Here is a 22,619-nt window from a genome sequence, read left to right as displayed (position 1 = left end):
TCAACCAAATTGTACACTATTCAGCTATCACTCATATCAATGGCAATGCTATCTGATATATAGTTTTTTTATTATTATTAAAAATCAAAAGTGGGAAATGTTTTTTGAAACACCTAGTATTTAAACATTGTATAGCACACACTGGCTGACTGTGTTGCGGCTAGAGGCACTTTCGAGATATACATAAACTGCAGTCTGAAAAAGAAAAAAAAAAAGAGTCACACTGTCCCAAAGTTGAGCAAAGATGGACACACGATGAAGGAAATGATCGAATATCGACTATGATTGCACAAACTTTGGGTCACTCGTGAGTGCATCATCTGTTGGCAAAAGATTGCTTATCCTTTTGCATTTGACCATGTTCTGGGATAACTTCAGGCGACATTCATAATCGCATGGCCAAATTGTGTTTCTCAATTATTTCGAGGCAGTGTGACGTCAGACTAATAAATGATCCTCATGCCCGATCCTACGATCCGATGTCGCTACCGCACAGACCACTATCATTCGAAATGTACATGGCTGTTAGGGATAACGATAGATCTTAAGTTAATGCCTTTGATCTACATTCACCTACCACGTGGATGTATTCGCTTGATATCGACGCTGACGTTAGTATAAAGTAAGTTAAATGTGTATGTCGGCTCGGGGTAGACAATGTTGTTAAGTCCATCCCTTCTGTAACGTCCTTTGAACGTTTTCAGAAGAGTAAACCTGAGGAAATAGGAAAATACAAATGTCAAAGACCAATAGTCTAGAATAGATTATGAAAATTAACTTGTAAATCAATAGACAATATATTTCTGCTTGAAGGATAGCTTGTTAGGGATTAAGATGATAGGGGATTGAACCATTCTCAAAAAGTGATGTTTTACAAACACCCATAAGCACACAGACACACGAACTGTTTCTTTTTTTTGGGGGGGGGGTGTAATAAATCTGATTCAAACATTTTGCTTGCAAAAATGGAAGGGCGCCCTCTCTGTAAGAACGGTGACCAACAAAGATAATCATGAGGTCCATTCATTACTAACTACAAGCTGCTCTCTAGAAACACGCGATGACTAAGTAATATCACGCACCTATCTAAAGCAACCGGTGCTCTCTTATGGTGGTGGCGGATGACGTCATAGTATCCAATAGGGCCGTTTGGCCGAGTAATGTTTAGGTGAGCATCCACTACTCTCAGTCGGATCTCGTCATCCTCCCCTCCCCATCCCCAGTACACGTTTGGAAAGCCGTTGATCTGCAACATCTGAGCTCTTGTTAACCCTGTCACGGCTCCGAAGAAGTTTTTGTACGCCAGTCTTGAAAATAACATGGAGAAAGAATAACGAAAGAAAGAACAAAAGAAAATAGAGAAAGAAATAATACACGACCGAAATAATGCAAATGAAAGATTTTCGTAAGAAATATGATAAACATGGCACACGGATTGAATAAGCCAGTTCGGAGATAGCTCATGTGCGCATGGGTACAAATGATCTTTCATTTTTCAAAGTTGGTTTAATAGGCACAAAGCGACATAAGGTACAGTAGCTAGGCAGCTTGGGCCTGCGGCCCCTCCGACGGTATTCGTAGCTGTATCGCAATTAGTCTCAATTCAGACACGCAGGGGATATAAGCCAAGACTGCATTGGCTAAAGGATACCAAATACCAGGCTTACTGTCAGGTGGATGTACTGGCAGGCACCATTTATAAGGATTCCATGGATAATCATAGCATTACAGATGCTTATCTGAGTGAAATTAAAAACCAATCTGCCTTTCGGCACAAATGACCTTTTTTCTGCTCATGCTCAAACTGTAACCCCGAAGTGGCTTATTACTAGTAGTAATTTGTACATTGAATCAAGAGCAGTGTGTCAGGGCAGGGAGGTGAGATTCCCTGGTCAGGGGTATGGGTCCTGACACGGTTATGCCAATACACCGTTGGGTAGGGGAATAGTTGCGGTCAGCGAAAGGTAAGCTTACGTTGAGTTTCGGTATGATTTATCCGTTAGCGTGGCCTTTCACATAGGAAATTAAATCAGTCGGTCAACACGGAATGTATCAATGCATGTGATGTTGCAGTGGCAGTGGCATTTGAACAAGCTGTATAATAACGTATTGAATGTGCCTTCATTCTACAAGAAACCTATGGGCAAACACCAACAAGCTAAAAAGCTGTTTTCGATAAGGTTATTCCATCGTTATCTTACTGTCATGAAATGCGGGAGGGATGAGAACTGATTAGTATGAAGATAAGTCTTGTCACTCAAGATAGTGATTTTCAATGTTTATTTTTGAAAATCTAATCAGAGCACCATGCTGACACAATAAAATATCATGCAGTAGAAATGTTAGCACAATTGTCACAGACCTTAGAGTGTTCGAAGAGGAAATCTCGTTAATGGAAATCTCCAAATGATCTTAAAAGTTGTGCATTTAACATCTATAATTTGATACATCTTGGTTTGAGTAAGAGGAATGTGTTTTTTTTTTCCAAAATTGAAAACAAATCAAATTGAACCAGGTTGACCATAAATCAGCTTCACATAGGAATGCGTGATTGGACACCCTATAGAAAGCAAAACGGAACCAAAGAGCATGTGTAAATTCTACACAGTTGAACTTATTGGGCAAGTAATATTGTAATGGAGTTACATTTCACTGTAATATTATATTTACGCCTCCTATGTCATAATCCTTGTCTATCCTCTGTGTGTCACACTACTTTCCTGTCCATAGGTTTCTGTGTGAAATTTGTGCTTATTTGACTCATTGGCGCAGAAAGGGTTTATAGTGTATTACATTCGGATTAATCTGCTCAAGGACCATGAGAGTTATTTCACAAATCTAATCATGGCATTATCAATTCATATACTACAAGATGTGAAATCATAATAACTTGTCTGGAATGCTCCTTTAATCTAGTCTACATGTATCAGTCTGTGGGACAACCGTACGCCTACTTGTAATTCCACCGATCCGCACCGGACAAGAAATGCCTCGGCATGTCCGTGCAGCCGTAGTAGTTGCGGTCGTCGTCGGGTATGTGGTCAACATCGTGGAAGATAAAGCAGTCGTATCTAGTGAAGTTTAGCGCCTCCAAAAATCCCACGTTCAGTAGCATTGCACGGTTGAATAAGTCTTGGTTAGCCTATACACACAGAAAGCATTTTGGACAGAACAAAATGGCAACGACATCTAGGAGTCAATGTGTTAGAAAAACAACAATGAAAAACGATTTGTGAGCAAATAATGATTGTGCTCTTTTCTAAGCAACGCTGAACAAAGTAAATATCATTTCTCAGCATTCTATTCATTATTATTCTGTCTTGTTTATTCAAGCACAAAGCTGCCATGCAAACCAAAAGGAGACGAATTACTCGCTAATATAGAGCCAATATGTATAATAAGATATGAAATTATCATATTAAAAGACAGTGCTGAAACCATGAACAAAGTTCAAGTCCAGAAAAATGAAAAATACATGCCCAAATCGATAAGAATATCAATTACTAAATTATTATAAATAAATGAGGACATCCACAAATCGAATGAAAAAGAGAAAAAAAATGAAGAAAAAAAAAATAGTCCCAGACATGAAATGGCTGAACAGCAAATACTATGTCCAGGACTTTTTTTTCGAGTTCGATTAAACATACTGGAAACAGTCACGATAAATCAACTAGTTTTAATGGTATTGCTGTGACTATTGGCCTTATATAACGATACAGGAAAAACACTGTACTGTACTATGTTGACCGTGCTCATCATATGCCAACAGCAATAAGTACACAGTCATGCTATGATAATCATACGCCAAAGTTTGTATAGACTGCAGATTTACGAATCACCTTCTTTCTTATTAGTGGCCTCACTTTTTTTTTTTTTTTTTGTCAGTTCCGGCAATAACTGTTACTCTAACAATAAAAGTGTGATGAAAGGCACGGCTAATACTGTCTACGGATGAATTGAGCTCGAAGTCCAAAGTACAGTTTTATTATTTACTTGTACCCATGTTATCAAAGCGCTCAACTCAGTAATTTTGCGTGCTGAAAGTGCTGACATACACAATCTCAGAACTTTCAGCACGCAAAATAACTGGGTTGAGCGCTTTGATACAATGATAACTATGAAGCCATTTGATATAATTATGAAAATGCTTCAAGAATATGAATATGTATACCTGAGCAAGGAAGAAAAGAAAGAAAGACAGAGTTCAAAAACCAAAAAATTAAGGACATTTTTATGAGGTTAAAATGCTAAGGAACACTTGTGTTTTAGCACAATGTTTATTGAATCAGGGTTCGACATAATTATATTTTATTGTATGTGTGTATGTGTGTGTGTGTTTGTGTGTATGTGTGTTTGTGTGTTTGTTTGTGTGTGAGTTTTTTTTTTTACATTCTGTAACTCGTGTTGATGAATCCACGCTTAATCTTTCAACATTATGTGAAAAACTCGTTTTGAGGAATTTCGCCAATGAATTTTTAGAAATCGGAAAAGGGGAACCTACATACATACAGGTGGGGGTCGATATCTTATTTTGCACATGTGATACTGCGCGGTGTCAACAGCTGTTCATGCAAATACGTTGCTGTCTAGGGCATCACCTCTACAGTGCTTCATGGTTAAGTGAATGAGTTCACCAGAGAGGTTTTCGTTAAAAAGATACCCTTTGATTTCTCTAGGCTTCGCTAGACCTTAATTGGATGGTTTTTTTTTGGCATTTTGATTCAATCCTTTTGTCTAGCATTTTGATTAAAACATTTTGTTTCCATGTACAATGTATATGTGTGTGTCTGCGTTTGCGACTGGTTTTTGCATGTTCGTTTTTATTCTCTGTATGTAATTTTCCTCACCCTCTTCTCTCTCTTTTTCGTTAAAAAATACCCATTAATTTCTGTACGCTTCGCTACACCGTAATTGGATCGTTTTTGTTTAGCATTTTGATTCAAACCGTTTGTCTGGCATTTCTAATTAAAACCTTTTGTTTGCATGTACAATGTATGTGTGTGTCTCCGTTTGCGACTGTTTTTTTTTTTTTTGGCATTATCGAAGCTCGTTTTTGTTCTCTGTATTTAATTTTCCTCACCCTTTTCTCTCTTTTTTGCTTGCCTGTCTACACCCCACCCACCCCCCCCCCTCTCTCTCTCTCTCTCTCCTCTAACTTTGATATCGATAGACATATTATTTTCTAGGTCACACCGTGGGACAGAAAATTACTATTGATCCAATCCGCAGCAAGCTGGCTAGACTGTGTAGACAAACATGATGTGTGATGTATGCAAATTGGATGAATGGAAGAGCATGCTCTCATGTGTGTTCTGACGTATTGGAGGGCGTTGATATTCCAATTTACTTCTAGTTCCCAATAAAAGCAAAACAGTATGTGCAATTAGTGTAGGCAAGGTTAACTAAATGAAAAATGACAACTTAATGACATGTTTGCACAGCAAGGCTCCCTTGAGTGCTTTTCGCCCTTTTGAATATTCCGTTATACGTCTTCATGTGTGCTTTTTCATCCTTTCTTATTCGAACAAGGTGGCCACTTGTACAGAGTGGCATAGGAAAGCTTTGTGGCGTTATGGTGGTTCTTGGAGTGGTAGACATTAAAATTACAGAGTGAATAAAAAAAGAAATTTATCGCTGTGCCTAGGTCTGTTATGAAACCGTTGCAGAGTGTATAGCTACAGTGAGAAGGGCCTACTTGGCATGCTTGGTGAGAAATTTGTCTTCAGTACCAAAGAAAGAGACAATACCGTAGATTAAGGCAATAGCAGTTATCGCGAAAGCGATACGTTGTGTCACCGTCGGTCCGCGACTAAAGACAACCGTATATAATACGACTTTCAGTCGCAGACTTACCGACTTTGCATCCGAAACAAATCACAATAGCCTTAGAGCAATCACGATTGTTTAGTTCAGATCCAAAGTCGGCCAGTTGTCCGGCAAAAAGTCGTACATTGTGCGATGACTCTAGAGTTACCTGCTGCAGTCGCGAGCTTGACTCACCTGTTCGACTACGAAGAAGGTAAATTCGAGGAGTTGACGCTTCAGCATTGGAGTCAGATATCGCAGAATGATCGGCAGATGATGATGACGATTCCTGAAAGGAATAATAATCGCGACCTGTGCAACACGAGAAGACGACAAACATAACCTATTTTTCTATTTCAATTTCAATTTCAACTTATTTCCACGCTTGCCAAGTATAATTTTGTCTTGCAAATAAAAAAATCATACAAATCCAAAATTAAAAAGTACAAATTAGATAAAACATTTCATATTGAAATGAACAAACGCCTTTATAGGTTAACAAATGTAGCCTTAATTGTCTGTTGACAGTGATATTGGTGACTTCAATCTTGCAAAACAGGGGAAGATGACTATCATAGAGGGGGCTTAAAATAGAAGCAAGCTTGAGAAGTCCCAGTAGGTCCTGGAAATGTGGAGCACAGAAATCTAATGTACAGCAGCGTTCGAGGGGAAATAATTAAAAAAGGTTACGATGTTACAATAAGAATAATTGGAGACAGAGCGCACTCATATGACACGCGCACACACATATGTGTGTATATAATTAAATGTATATATGTGACCCTGCACCTCAAAACAAACAAAAAGTCGCCAGACATGAATTTTTAGTGAAGACCATATTCTGAAAGAGCAGACTTTAAGCTTTGAAATGATGTATAACTCAAATCAAATGGACTCTCCTAACCTATCTAAATATTGGAAAGAAAGCACAAACTCAGGAAAAGTGGCGAACTGAGAAAAGAGGCTCTGAAGTACAGTGTCTATTCAAGCGCTTAATCTTTACCAAAATCACATTATTCTACCAAAAATGTTCGAGATAAACTGCTAGAAAACACACTTTCCTGCCCGTTTTATGATACCAAATTTTAGCATATTGTAAAAGAAGACCCGCTCTTTCAGAAAATATGAAAAAGTCAAGTTCGGCTAGGTGACCCATTTCACTTATTTTCAGTCCTCCTACAAAATCAGTGTGCGCGAATTTATGTTCGTTTTGAGGTGCACGGTCACATAATGATGTTTATTTTGCCTTTGTATTTCTTTTATATAATTCTCGCAGAAAGCAAGAATCTTAGACAAAATATCTACTCCTTTTTAAAATTCCCAGCAAGATTGCAATGGCGGTCACATTAAATGGTGAGGTACCACAACTTATAAGCATAGACTTTTGGATGGGTATCTCAGACTTTTTTTTTCATGGAATGTATAAATATGTTTCTATATGAATTATGCCTCACCTTGTAGCAACTACATACATGATTGTTTATTTCTTTGGGTTTTTTTCGCTTTTTGTGTATCATTCCATAAGATTCATGTCAAATTTCACATAAAAAATGACAACGAAGAACATAAAGTAATTGAATTGGATTGAATTAAAATTAAATGGTAGATGACTTCTGCAATCCTTTACAAATTTTCCTTTTAATAGGTACGACATGTTTCAGTAGCCACATATACGATATTGATTATGATAATGATGCTAAATAAAATTACAATGTTTAATTGGCAAAATTATCATAACAACAATGACAATTAAAAAAAATGTTTAGGTATATCAGTAATGACACACTCTATGTTTAAAAATCACACACTATTTAAAGATTTGCACATCTTTTTGATAAATTTCATATTCTGCAGATCCACGAAAAATATGATGTAGTTTTTGTGATTTTTTGCCTCCCTATTTTCAGATTTGCTAAACGTTAATGTATTATATGCCATATATGAAAGACGATTTTATTGCTATCAGCCTAGTAAGTCAATAAAAAAAGGAAACTTCAAACATTAGTGAACACCTACGTTTTTCTCTTTAAAGGCACAAAAGTAAAAATTGCAAAAAATGAACAAGTTGTCATTCATTCGTAAATTCTCTTCCATGTAACAATAAGAACAAAAGACAATCTTACAATAATATTAATCTTATTCTATAAATAGATATGTATTGTGTGTGTGTGTGTGTGTGTGTGTGTACGAAAGTACGTTTCTTTTACACAATAAGACTGGATTTGAACTATTGAGAAAACGCTTAAGTGCTCTGAATAGTAATACGATGTATTTCAAAATTATGATGGCCATTTTGACACCCTCAAGTCTACACACACAATACACTTTAACGACGTACCTTCCAACGCGGACGACAGTTTATCGGTTGCCAATGCCCACCTGGCATGTACAGATAGGATCCAATTTGTACGGACGTCGAATTCAGTACTGAGAGTAAACTGCTGCTATTTTTCTTCACCACCTGGCCCCGTTTGATGGATGCAAGTTTCTCTCGAAGACCGTCGTTTGCTAACGCCACAGCCTTCTGCACCTCGTCAGTGGCATTTCCGAGGACGATTCCAACTGACGTCGGCATCGATATATCACTCAGGTTCAATGTTTGTCTACCGACTGAAGAAGAAGAAAAACATTATGACAAACAAACAGCCTATCTACTACAAACAGATGATTATAAAATGCATCCACAAACATACACACGCTGCAAACATTATACAAACAAGCAAACGCATGATATACCTTTTGGAATTTATATGCATATGCATACAAGCTTACATGGCTAAGTCATTATCATTGTCATACACATATACTATGTGTTACACAAACCATCTGTTTTTATCCACATGTTCAAAAGGAATCGCTCTATCCACTATTATCCCACTCGCCAGAGTGACGCCTATCACCTTCCCCGTACTCGCACTATTTTTGCAAAGAAAACAATTATATTTACTGGACCCAGATATTGGAATGATCTCCCTCTAGATATCACTTCTTCCTTATCTTTATTCACCTTCAAACGCAAATTAAAACAGTTATTACTTAGTGGATACACACTACCATTCTTTTAGCAACCTTTTTATGCTCCCAGTCTGTTGTCTTTGTCCGCAGCACCAAGTTATTCAAGTTATTTCATGGTACCGATACATCTTTTAATAATATAGCATTTTTGTTATTCAAACACTGCGAGATTTGTATGCAGTCTGGTTTGTGCGATATCTATGTGGTTCATTAGTTTATTACTCATCGATTTGTTTGTACTGGTGTAATTTTAGTTGGTCAAGACAAACATATCCGTTCTCCGTGTAAAATTATATGCCTATGAACTCGGGAACCTACAGTTTTACAAGCTTTAAAGCTTTTATGTAGGCCCCATCATATTTTTTATACTTACTAGTGACATTTTCACACGATATGACCATGTACATTTGTGTCAAGTATATTTCTTTTTTTTTTAATTCTTGTTTTGTTGTCAATAATTTTGTAATCTCATCATTGAGAAAATGGAAATATGAAATAAATTTGAACTGAACTGAACTGAACTGAACAAACGACAGATGAATATATATGTATATAGATATAGAAAATTAGAGAGAGAAAAAAAAGAGAAAGGCACACAAGAGGTTCGTTAAAGCAGATGTAAAACATAACAATTACAACATCGTTGAAATTTCCCCACCCCCTAATTCTTATTGAATCTCCCGTCGTTTGAGGTGAAGGCCTATAAATGCATCCGTTTCTCTCTTCACCTCGGGTCTGAAAATCAAAAATGGAAGGTAGTTCCTTTTTTTTTCTTCATTTACTGAAGAAAGATTAAACCAAAGCTTAGTCTTTTTAGAAGGACACGCAGTGTTTAACATCGTATTACATCCACTAGCATTTGATTTCAATATTTCATTCTTACAGCTTATGATTGTGACACACCCATCTCTATCTCTATAGGCTGTCTTTTTCCCTATTTATATCCTTTTACATTATTTGAAAAATAAAAGAAACGAAAAGAAGTGTACAAATTAAAAGCAATATACATATTCTTCATAATAAATCGAAATAATAAAAAAATGGTATAAACGTAATATTTAAAGTAAGAAAGCTATAGATCCTTAGTAGATAATGTCAGATACGTTGACAATATCAGTACACACGAATTTGCGCCTTCTTATTCTTACCAAGGCCTGTGATGTCATGTTCTTCACATGTCTTTCGATGTCCTACGTCAGGTAGACGATCTGGAAACCAATAATGATAACAGTATTACGCAATGGACAGCAGTGTCATATCAATAGCTGCTTTTGTTGCAATAGCAGACATTGACATTATTTCTCCAATTGAATAGCACATAGAATTTAAGTGAATTTCACGTTTTCATAATGCTTACAAAGGAAATCCCTGTAATCACTTAATCTCAGAATTGTAATAGCAACAAAACATGTGAAAAAAATAGACAGAGGTGCCGAACTATTGACTAAAGAATAACGGCATGCAACAAAAGGTGCCAGCTTTGAAAGCCATCATACTTTCTTTGCTGTCTTTTCTTAGAAACATTATTCGGGGAGCTTTCGTATTCAACTATCACGCCTGATTTCAATGGAAACATTCCTTTTAAATAACTAACTTTCCATGTCATAATTGCAATTATTACTTACGAACATATCGTAAAGTTTCCTTTGGCGTACCAGCGATTTATAATTACCTTTGATATTTTCCTGGGGTGCAGTCTGCAATTTCAAATGTAGCTTTTTGAACTGCAGACCTTTTGTTAGATTGAATTTCGTGAACGGATGCGAATTATTGTGGTGGCCGTTGATTTGAGTATTTAAGAGGTGACGAATTGTATTGTCGACGTCCATCTTGCTAATATTTCGGGGGCGTAGGTAAGCCATCTTGATTTTTCCTAGAAAATAACATAAAAGTGTTTGTAGACAACAGTAAAGATAGCAAATGATCAAAAGTAAAAATATTCCGAATTGAATCTTTTCACTAGAAATTAAAGAGATATGTTTCGTTCAGCTAATTATTTCATTTTTCTTTTTTTTATTTCATAAACAGTAGGTATGGATACTATCCATTGATATTGATAAAGACCGCTTTTCTGATCATTTATATTTGGAAAATGCATTGCAAAACAAACAAACACACAAACAAACAAACTTGCAGACGTATTTTTTATTCACCTTCACGAATAGCACTTCACTGATGATCAAATTGAAAGGCTTGGGGTCTTATCATTTTTTTTTTTTTGGTCTACCAAAAAGTGTGTCTTCAGTGATGAGTATCGAGAGTATCTGAACACAAAAAATATTACACACTCTTACAGGCATGTCAAAAAAAATATCCTTTTACATCCGGGACTTTTACTTTAACGGATACACTTACGGCGTCATTAACAATTACCAACAAGAGCGTCCTGGTTTATATAGTTCAAGAAGAAGAAGAAAGAGATGGAAGCACCCATGCAGACGCCAAAGACGAAAAATGCGCTGGTGGAGGGACTCCGAAGTCGACACAGTCGCTGGGACATCGACCACCGCTGCCCAGTGGCCTCTGGTTGATTTCCGGTTTCTTTCAGCGTCATTCGTCCATTTCCCATCTCAAACTCGAGTTTAATATCAGAGAGAGAGAGAGTTTCTAATTTGAATTGATAAGATTTGATTTGATTTGATTTCTTCTGCATTTTCCACAAAGTACTGTATACGCGGAATATTTCGTGAGGTTTTCTTATTTTCGCGAATTTCGCGAGTCAGGTGCTATTAGCGAAATTAAAAACACGCGAAAATAATTGACTGTGATCCCGATGTGGATGTGACGTACGCGTATTATCCGTTCAGTACAGGACTCCACGATCGAAAATTTACCACTCGCGAAATATATGGCATATACATGCAGTATATACAACATAACAAACAATTTTCCAATACTATTTACATTATATCCAACACAAAATGAATATAAAATGTGACCCTGCACCACAAAACCAACAAAAAGTCGCCAGACATGGATTTTTAGTTAAGGGCAGCTTCTGAAAGAGCAGACTCTAACCCAATTCAAATGGACTCCCCTAAGTACCTAAATACTGGAAAGAAAGCACACTCTCTGGAAAAGTGTGAACTGAAAAAAGAGGCTCTGAAGTACACTGTCTATTCAAGCGCTTAATCTTTACCAACCCGTGCTAGCCGTACCATGAAAGGGACAAAACACAGGATGTAAACTACCAGAGCAACAACAATGAAGGGATTATGAAATTGAGCATGTTCTATTAGCACAATAGTTATTCTGCCCATGAATAATGCTAACTTTCAAAGCAGTAGCGTCATCATTTCAAAAGTCATTAGACTTGAAAGTGAAGAGTGTGCAAAGGATTTCAAGAAATGAAAAGCGGCCTCCAAGACATACCCTATCATTCTACTCTTCCCCCAAAAAGTGTTGTAAAAAAAACTGCTAAAAACACACTTTCCCATTCATGTTAAGATCCCAAACTGAGGAATAATAGAGAAGAAGGAAAGCTCTTTTAGAAAATATGAAAAACTCAAAGTTGACTTGGTTGAACCATATCATCTTTTTAGAGTCATCACGTAACATCAAGAGGTGCGACTGTTTGTTTGTTTTGTGATGCACGGTCAGATATAGTCACAGTATCCATAATGAAATATTTTAGAGGTGAATTATAATCATACAAAAAACAATTGGAAAATCATTGATTATTCAATCTAATTGATATATACAAAATGCAAGAAACCGTCAGCTTAAAGGGCTCGTATAGTTTTGGTTGGGACCAACTTCAGGTTTTTAACATTTTTGGGTGAGATAATGAGAAACCTCTTATGAAATATGAAAGAACACGTACTTCCAAGAGGGATTCAACGTCTATTTGACGAAAATTTGTTATGAAATAGATGAACAGAGCAATTAGATAACTGACCCACTTTTTATTACGATCGCTTTGTTTTACTTTAATTTTGAGTGTTTCAGCCATTTCAAAACCGATTTTCATCAAATACACATTGAATTCCTCTTAAAATGGCATGCTCTGTCGTCTGTACCATTTCATTAGTGGTCTCTTGGTATCTCGCAAAAAGTTAAAAGCCAAATCCTCAGCTCCACCAATACTGTACTATCCTTTTAAGCTGAAGTTTGAATTTGATGGCGGCCTCTGGATAAAAACAAACAAACATATGGCTTGTACTTCTTTACAAATCCCTTAATACATATTTAATTTCGTACCAAAATAGGGTAGCTACAAAATGCATCAGTGCGAAGGCGAGTTAAGGTGCATGTGCATATCTTCAGTTTTCTTGTTTTATCATTGTTATTGCTATTTAAAACAAAAAAATCTGTGTCGATTAATTTTCATATTAAGTGATTTACATAATGTTTATGTACATTTATGGACACCAGTCTTGTAAAATAACATTGTGGGGGAAAGACTGACGTTTCTGCACTTTCAAGGGTTACACCTGTGAAGACAATACATGATGTATCTTTCCTTCAGATTGCCTTATCACTAATTGTTTTGCAGAAGGGGTGGGATTTACCAAAAAAAACAACATATAAAAAACACACACAAACACACACAACAACAAGATTGGATGCACAGTTGCATTTCATTACTCGAGAGGTTCGGTATTCCAAAAATGTAAAAGGATTCGTTGTTCCGAAGGTTCGTATGTCCGAATTTGAAATAAGGTTTCCTCCTTAAGAATCTGCCCTTTACTAAAAATACGTGTCTTTTTTGCTAGTTTTTCAATGTTTAGTTTAGTTTAGTTTTTTTTTTTTCACATGTTCAGTTAAAAAGAAAAACATAAAGATAGTCAATCAATCAAATCAAACATATGCATATGGGCAATTCCGCAGTTAGGTGGACATGACATGGATAAAAGAAATGTGCCTCTTTATCTTACTCTTTAATCTAGGTATCAACTAATGCCATGGATGTTCACTGATCATTAAGGTCTTTCAAATTCAGTAGATTTTATCTTTCGTATTGATTGATTTCGCGAGATCTAAAACCATCATTTAAAATGTACATGTGGGACTGGGGATGCTGAAATTCACTTAAATGCAAATTACAGTGGGTTCCTTTGAAATTTTTTCCTCAAAGTTTTGCTAAAGGGTAAAAGATAAATACATTTAAATACTCCAGAAGTCATGTGACATTTTGTCAATTACAAAAGGGTGAAATGACCTGCGGAATTACTCCGGACAAATGTAACGTTACTAACCGTAACGTTACTAACCATGCTTTTGGGGGTCTAGCTAAGAAATTATTGGTCGAACTGCTAAAAAACATTGTGTGAACATTTGTCATGATGCAATAATTGAAATTAATGCAACACTTTGTTTGAAGTAACTTGAATTTTTGCACACTTTTTGTTACAAGACATTGATTTTTTTGTCATGTCCTTTTTTCGTAACGTTACTAACCAGCCCTTTAAGTTGCCATAGCAATGTTATTATTTCTTGGATTGTATTCATTCTTTACTATATCATAAACCTGGGAAGGATGAACTTGTTTTTGACATAATTTTGGCTTGAAATGAATAAATGGTAATTTAGTAGTAAAAACAAATATCTAAATTTGTTCAAATGTAACGTTACTAACCGCGGAATTGCCCATATACAAACCAAAAATTATTTCGGATAAGTACATAATCATAGTTAAAAAGTGCTTGTTGAAGATTGACATAACAATCAGAATAAATGGTGGTGGAAATTAGCAGTAGGCCATTGTCCTTTCGAGGCTGATCTCATGAACAAATCTACAATATTGAAGCTGCACGTTATTATACACTGTATCTTAAAACGCGAAGCACATAAAAAAGAAACTGGATTTGCAAATGAATAAGGACAAGAAAAGAACATCCAAAAGGAAGGGACCAAGACATACCAAAAGCAACAATAGGAGAGTGGGAAAAATGGGCAAAAAATATGATTTAATGTAATCAAAAAACAATTTGTGTATACATTATTCTATGTAAGTTTGTAGGGCAGATTCTGAAAGAGAAGAATGTAAGCTTTACAATGATGCATAACTCCATTCAAGTGGACGCTTCTAATCTATCTAAATATTGGGAAAAAAACACACTACTCCAGAAAAGTGCGTACTGAGAAAAGAGGCTCTGAAGTACACTGTCTATTCAAGCGCTTAATCTCATACCAAACCGTTCTGGCTGTGCGATGAATGGGACCAAAAACAGGAAGTGAACCACCAGAATAACAACAACGAAGGGATTATTGGATTAAACTGAAATTAAGCATGCCTCATTAACACATTCTGTCCGTAATTAATGCCAACTTTCAAAGCAGTAGCTCTATCCTTTCAAAGTTATTAGAGTTGAAAGTGAAGAGTGTGGACAAGGTTTTTCAGAAATGAGAAAGGGATTTCAAAGACACACCTAATCACACTATTCTACCAAAAATGTTCGAGATAAACTGCTAAAAAAACACACTTTCCTGCCCCTTTTATGATACCAACTTTTAGCATAATGTAAAAAAAGACCCGCTCTTTCAGAGAATGTGAAAAAGTCAAGTTCGGCTAGGTTGACCCATTTCACTTATTTTCAGTCCCCACGCAAAATCAGTGTGTGCGACTTTATGTTCGTTTTGAGGTGCACGGTCACATATGGTCTATTCAAGAGCTCAATCTCAGAGAGCCGTGCTCTGCAATGAATGTGGAAAAACAATATTGTGTATCTTCGCAGCAACAACAATAAAGGAATGATCACACTACGGTGGAATTTAGCATGGTCTACGGACACATACTATCCATGACTAATGCCAATTTTTAAACCAGTAGCATTATTTTTTTTTCGAAAGTTATTACAGTTGAAAGTGAAGAGTTTGAAAAGCGTTTTTAAGAAATAAAAAGGGGACTCTAAGACATACCTCATCGCACTCTCTAATACAAAAAAAAAAATCAACCAGTGTTCTGGAAAAAAATGCTGAAAACAAGATTTGTTTTCTTTTTAATCATCCAAAACCTTACGATAATGTAGAAGACAGATTGTTATTTCAGAAAATGTATTAAAAACCCTCAAGATTGACTTGGTTGACTTATTACATCTATTTTGAGTCCTCACACATTATCACTGCATGCGACTTTCTGTTGATTTTGTGATGCACGTCACATAATTACACAGATAGAAATGACGTTATGGCAACCGGTATGCCTCTGGTTTGCCTTTATCACATTATCGTCGCAGCAGATTTTGCAATGAGTGACAACAGATTTGCATGATTTGACAAACCTTTGATCGTTTATCTTAGATCCCTTGGATCGAATCATTTCCTATAGAATGATAGGCTGATGATGCATGTAGACCTAAGGGTATAGAATAAGTCATTCCCAGGGCATAGAGAAAACAGAGGAATTTCAACAGTAGATAGTGTAATCATAGCATTTTGACCTTTGACTCTTGACATGAGACCAAAAGACTCAAAAAACTTCCATAAGGAATATTCGTAAGACAATTCATACATATCACTTTAATGCGAATGTACTGATACAATACCTCGAGCCAGAATTTCGAGATATGGAGAAACAAGCATGAAATCTTAGCATTTTCACTTGACCCTCAGGTCCCATGAAACTACCATAGATATTGCAACAATGGTGAAAAAGATAATGAAATGATACAGCGAAATTTTCGAATTAATCTTGATCTGTGACTTTTGACCTAAGCGCGTGCATCCACAACATTGTTGAATGGTAGGGCTACGATATCTCAAGTTTCATTTGGACACCAAACACGGTTCTAAGTTACGTTGTACACAAAGGACGTACGGACGGAGGGAAGGACAGACTAAATCACATGCACACACATACACACACACACACAAACACACACACACACACACACACACACACACACACACACACACACACAATCCTCTGACCAAGCATCCAATATCTGTCGACGCACTTACCTGGCATATATGGAACTTACATAGACACCTCCTTATCTGCCTGTTCTATTGAATTGCATGGGCCAAATGTTCGCATGTGCTGGGCTTCAAGGCACGTCGCCTACTAAGCGTATAGCAGGGAACGTGAATTGCCGAAGATAAACTTGGCCATACAGAAAACGTGTACTCCGCATTGATTGCGAACTCTATTCAAAACGCAACCGACGAGGGAAAAAAGCAGTCTGATAAAACGTGTTTCACAGGATATGTTTGTTAATGGCGTATGCACTGTGTAGTTTCACAATGGCCAACCCAACCAATTCATTTTCTTTCTTTCTTTTTTCTGCTCATATTCAAGGCATTGTATGTCCCTTCGAGGCTATGAACTGGTGTGGAAATATGCCACCTGTCGGAGTGACCTGATTATCAAACGAGTGATCATGTTGAAGGTCATGGACCATAACAAGACAGAGAAAAGCCTAGGCATGAACCTGCAGTCCTGCAGATTGGTAAATTTGTCTGACCATCTGCAACGTCAGATCTCATCACTGAAGTAGAAAGAGAGAGAAATAGATTATTACAGCTAGATAACTATAAATATTGTATGGGTATGCGTGAGTGCATATTTGTAAACCATGTATAGCTAATACTTACCTACTATAGTTATACACTGCGTATTAAAACAGATGTAGATACTAAAATAGCTAGATGTTCATATATGAATACATAGTATACAGAATATATTTTTACAGTCTGTATATGTTTATATGAATTAATGTTGTATGTGTACAATGTGTGAGAAAGTGCATGATTTATTTCAGACGATGTAGTACATAGTTTCTATGCGTACAGCTCAGTGCACATCATTGAAAATCGCTTTTTTTATACGTAGCTAGTGGTGACATTATTACTTTTTGCATACAGCTGCCGTCTTAAAGTAGGTGTTACAAAGAACATTTCCCACTTTTGATCCTTAATGGTTCGAAAACTAAACATCAGGAAACATTGTCATTGATGCGAGTAATAGCTGAATGGTGAACATTTTAGTTGCAGGTGATTCGAATGTGAGAGCACGAATCCGTCTCATTGAATCCATGTTTAATTCAACTTCAACTTTCAACTTTCAACTTTATTTTCACCTCCATCAAAATGAACAAAGAAATTATGTACATTGCATATACACGGGATATTTGTAATACAGAACAAAATTTGAAAAGGTACATAAGAAAATTATAAAAATGAAAAGTAGATGCGATTACATCTTTGTTAAATACATAAAGCGTATAATACAAGTCAACTAAGGATGAGGATGGAAGTGGAGGGTCCCACTAAGAAGCAAAGCTTGTACGATATGGGACCCTCAGAAAATACACAAAACATCAATATAAAACACAATAAACGAACCGATGTCAACTGACATCAAAATGATTGGGAAGAGAAAAAAAAAGAAAAGGAAAGGAAAAAAGAGGAAAAAAGAGAGGAAAAAAAAAGGAGAAAAAAGAGTGAACTACAGCATGTGCCATCGTGGACGCAAGCAATCTAGATTTCATAATGTAAAATAAGTGATCAAATACAAGCTGGATTGAATGTAATGCAAAACATTTTTTATACGTAGTTATGTTGGTAAGAGTGCAGGAGAAAAAAAAACCACATCGTTATATTTAGAACACAGACAGGGACATACTTAGGAGGACTTATGTAAAAAAGAATGATAACTTGACTGAGATGATAAAGGGAAACTAACTCTGTTGGATGTTGTAAAATTTCAGTAAAAATGATTTTAATTTATTCTTGAAGGAATTCAGAGATTGAGCTGTTGTAATGTTACTGGGAAGTGAATTCCAGTACTTTGGCCCATCGTAAATAAATGTGTTTTGAGCAAACAAAGTTCTCAGAAATGGCAAATGGAAATCATTTGATCGCCGTGTTGGATAATTGTGAACGGATTGATTTCTTTGAAAAATTGTTTCAAATATATTTGGGAGACTATTTTTATTATAATTATACATAAATTGTCCTAGATTAAACAGATACAAATCATTAATTTTCAATATTTTATGCTCATAAAATAGTGGGTCAGTATGGGACAAAAATGCAGTATGACATATAACACGGAGTGATTTGTTTTGCAATAAAAGTAATCTATCTAAGAATGTTTTATATGTATTTCCCCACGCGAGAATACCGTAACTAAAATATGGCAATATTAAAGATGAATATAATACGAGCAGGGACGACAAAGGAAAACAAAACTTATAAGCTTATTAATTCGTGAAATGATTTTACATATACTGTCAATATGAAATTTCCAGGACAGCTTATTGTCAACTGTTACTCCACGAAATTTTAAATGGGAAACATTTTCGAGTGGAGTACCATCTAAAACAGTATCAACAGGTAATGCCTCAGTAGAATTACTAAAGAGCATATATTTTGTTTTTTGAAGATTAAGAGATAGCTTATTTGCTTTTATCCACTGGGCAACATTTTCTAATTCTAAATTTATTGTATTAACAAGGGTAAGAAGATTATTGTGTGAAACAAATAGATTTGAGATCTATAGATCTGCAAAAAGAATAACAGAACGAACATCTGATGATCTACAAAAATCATTTATGTAAACAGTAAACAACAGTAGACCTAATAAACTTCCCTGTGGCACCCCACATTTAATATTTAATATTTGTGAATTACAACCATTTAGAGAGACATATTGTTTCCTGTTCATGAGGTAGCTCCTGAACCACTCCAAGGCCTTCCCGCGCACTCCATAATGATGTAATTTGTTAAGTAAAATATCATGATTGATGGTGTCGAAGGCCTTGGAGAAGTCCAGGAACAAACCTATCAGATGAGAAGATTTATCGATAGCATGTGCCACTTTTTCAATAAAACTCAATAATGCATGTGTGGTGCTATGTTTCTCCCTAAATCCAAACTGAGAATTCGTAAATATATTATTAAATTTAAAGAAATTAATAGTTCTTTTATAAATAATTTTTTCAAGAATTTTTGACAATGCACTTAACAAAGAAATTGGTCGGTAATTATTTACGTCTAATTTGTCACCTTTTTTAAACAAGGGAATGACTTTTGCTGTTTTCATACTTTCGGGGAAGGTGCCATTAAAAAGGGATAGATTAAATATATGAGCTAAAGGATCCGCAATTGACGATATTACCCCCTTTAAAAGAAAATTGCTGATATCATCGTGTCCAGCACTTTTTTTGGAACTAAAATCAGAGACAATAGTAATTATCTCCTGAGTGTATGTTGGATTAAAAAATATTGAACTACAATTTGGGGGACCCAAAAATTCGGAAAAAAATGTTTTGTGGAGGGAGGAATATTACTTGCCAGGCTTTCCCCAATTGAAGAAAAATGGTTATTCAAAATTTCGCCAATTTTTTGAGAATCTTCAAAAATTTCACCATCAAATCTAATTTTTGTAATATTTGACTTAACATTTTATATATTCATGGCTTGCTTTAAAACTTTCCATGTATTTTGCATATCATGCCTGTAAAATTGTAACTGATTAGTAAAATATTTTTTCTTTTCTATTCGTATAATTTTCGTCAAAGTATTTTTGTAACAAGTGTATTTCAACTTTGATTGCTCAGTACGTTTCATTTTAAATCTGTAATATAAATTATTCTTTCTATTTATTGAACGCAGGAGCGATTTTGAAATCCATGGGAGCCTGGGTATTTTTTTGTAATTAGCTGATTTTTCTCTACGTTTTGGAATACAAAAGTCCAAATGTTGGATAAAAATCTTCATAAAATATTCATAAGACAAATTAACATCATCTGTATCAAAGATACAGGACCAGTCTGCGGTGTCTAAGCTAGCACCTAGCCTAGCTATACTTTCATGAGTAATTCTTCGTTTAAATATATTGTTGTTTTTATTATTAACTGTCTCATTTAAAGAAAGTTAAGTTCCAGATTTTGGTCAGATTTGTACCCTCTTTACAACTGAACTTTGCACAGGAACCAATGATGCGTTTGTCAGTGCATGCTTACAATCATGGCCCTCAACAATAGACATGAACATGAATACCACGAATTCCATCTGGCTAGGCTTCTGGTCTCTAGCTCCAACGCACATGGACGCCTTTAATACCAATAACTTATGATGGATTGCCCTGGGCACTGCTAGTCCTAATCATGGTAAAGGGTAAAATGCATGAACATGGGGGGGGGGGGGGAATAAGCACTTGTTTTCATGTGCTTACATACACTTCATTGATTTTAAGGATAAATTAAGACTAGCTGTGTTAATGAGACTTCCAATGAATATGTAATAGGGCATTCAAACCCTGCCCATTGTTCAGGACCATTGCCTGGATATCAACCACACACTCCCACATGCACCAACTGACCCCTTCGCCGATTAATTTTAATAAGATTAAAGTTTTCTTTAGAGAGTTGAAAATAGAGGAAAATTTGAAACCTGATTTAAGAATAAATCTTGAATTTAATAGATGAAATCGATTTACGCTTTCTCTTTTCAATTACCTACAACAAAATTGTGCATTTTTCCTCCATTGTTCATATCAATGTAAGCGTTATCTGAAATATAGTTTTTTAATTATGGATCTAGAGTGGGAAAAGTTTTTTTTTTTTGCAATATTAACTAGTACAACGATATGAGGGGATGGAACCGACTTCAGTAATCCATGCTAATTTTGGAATGCAGTTTTAATTCTTGATTCAAATTACCAACCCCATGATATAATTCTGCATTATACATTTTGCTTGTTTGTTTTCAACAAACGCAATTACAGTAGTATATGTGACCCTGCACCTCAAAACAAACAAAAAGTCGCCAGACATGATTTTTTAGTTAAGACCATATTCTGAGAGAGCAGACTTTAAGCTTTAAAATGATGTATAACTCAAATCAAATGGACTCTCCTAACCTATCTAAATATTGGAAAGAAAGCACAAACTCAGGAAAAGAGTGAACTGAGAAAAGAGGCTCTGAAGTACAGTGTCTATTCAAGCGCTTAATCTTTACCAAACTGTGCTGGTTGTGCGATGAATGGGACGAAAAACAGGGAGTAAACCACCAGAGTACCAACAATGAAGGGATTATCAGATTAAACTGAAATTCAGCATGCCTCATTAACACATTCTGTCCATAATTAATGCCAACTTTCAAAGCAGTAGCACTATCCTTTCAAAAGTTATTGAAGTTGAAAGTGAAGAGTGTGGACAAGGTTTTTCAGAAATGAAAAAGGGATTCTAAAGACACACCTAATCACACTATTCTACCAAAAATGTTCAAGATAAACTGCTAAAAAACACACTTTCCTGCCCGTTTGAAGATACCAAATTTTAGCATAATGTAAAAGAAGACCCGCTCTTTCAGAAAATATGAAAAAGTCAAGTTCGGCTAGGTTGACCCATTTCACTTATTTTCAGTCCTCACGCAAAATCAGTGTGTGTGACTTTATGTTCGTTTTGAGGTGCACGATCACATATAGACGTTAACGGAAAACTAGTACGATGCACTTTTGATCTTCCTTTCTGTATTTGATTTGATTTGATTTATTATCTGTATGTCAATATTTACAAGTTTATTCATTTTCTGCAATGTATATACCATTGTACAAAATAGCAGTAAAACTTTGACAATTTTCCTCATTTATAATCATTTTCATCAATTACACAATACATCGCTAATATAATTACATGTTTAATGTCCATACAGAACGATTGCCTGTTTGGCAACCAATGATAAATAAGATTCCACGAACAAAGTGTATAAATTAAGCACAAAATTAAAGGTGACACAGCTTTCCAAACACATTGCATTTACAGCGGGCTTGGGCTCTCTTAATTCTACTTTTCTTTAGCTGGTGACAGTTTGTCTGTGAAAAAAAAAATGTCAGCTACTTTTTCAAC

The 22,619-nt window shown here is 35.7% G+C and overlaps 1 protein-coding gene across 1 annotated transcript; it reads right to left on the bottom strand.

Annotated features, from left to right (window-relative positions):
• Nucleotides 1–569: 569 nt before the first annotated feature.
• LOC139716835 (beta-1,4-galactosyltransferase 6-like) lies at nt 570–11,377 on the bottom strand. Its single transcript, XM_071628368.1, has 7 exons — nt 11,197–11,377; nt 9,972–10,031; nt 8,147–8,418; nt 6,004–6,120; nt 2,955–3,142; nt 1,083–1,307; nt 570–714 (listed from the first exon to the last, which is right to left on the bottom strand). Exons 1-7 carry the CDS (start codon nt 11,375–11,377, stop codon nt 570–572), a joined length of 1,188 nt encoding a protein of 395 aa, XP_071484469.1.
• Nucleotides 11,378–22,619: the final 11,242 nt, after the last annotated feature.

This window comes from Diadema antillarum, unplaced genomic scaffold, assembly GCF_040938485.1.
Source record: "Diadema antillarum isolate AM-2024a unplaced genomic scaffold, OU_Dant_1.0 scf00000070, whole genome shotgun sequence".
In the NCBI taxonomy this organism is placed as follows: domain Eukaryota; kingdom Metazoa; phylum Echinodermata; class Echinoidea; order Diadematoida; family Diadematidae; genus Diadema; species Diadema antillarum.
The sequence above is the reverse complement of the archived record's forward strand: the minus strand, read 5'-3'. Positions and strand labels throughout refer to the sequence as shown.

What these genes read in the sequence shown, in the direction of transcription:
- LOC139716835 (XM_071628368.1), bottom strand. Translation starts at nt 11,377, where the DNA reads ATGACGCTGAAAGAAACCGGAAATCAACCAGAGGCCACTGGGCAGCGG. An exon ending in ACTGTCGTCCGCGTTGGAAG is followed by an intron (nt 6,121 to 8,146) that starts GTACGTCGTTAA and finishes CGTGTTGCACAG; the next exon opens with GTCGCGATTATTATTCCTTT. An exon ending in GCACCGGTTGCTTTAGATAG is followed by an intron (nt 715 to 1,082) that starts GTGCGTGATATT and finishes CTATTTCCTCAG; the next exon opens with GTTTACTCTTCTGAAAACGT.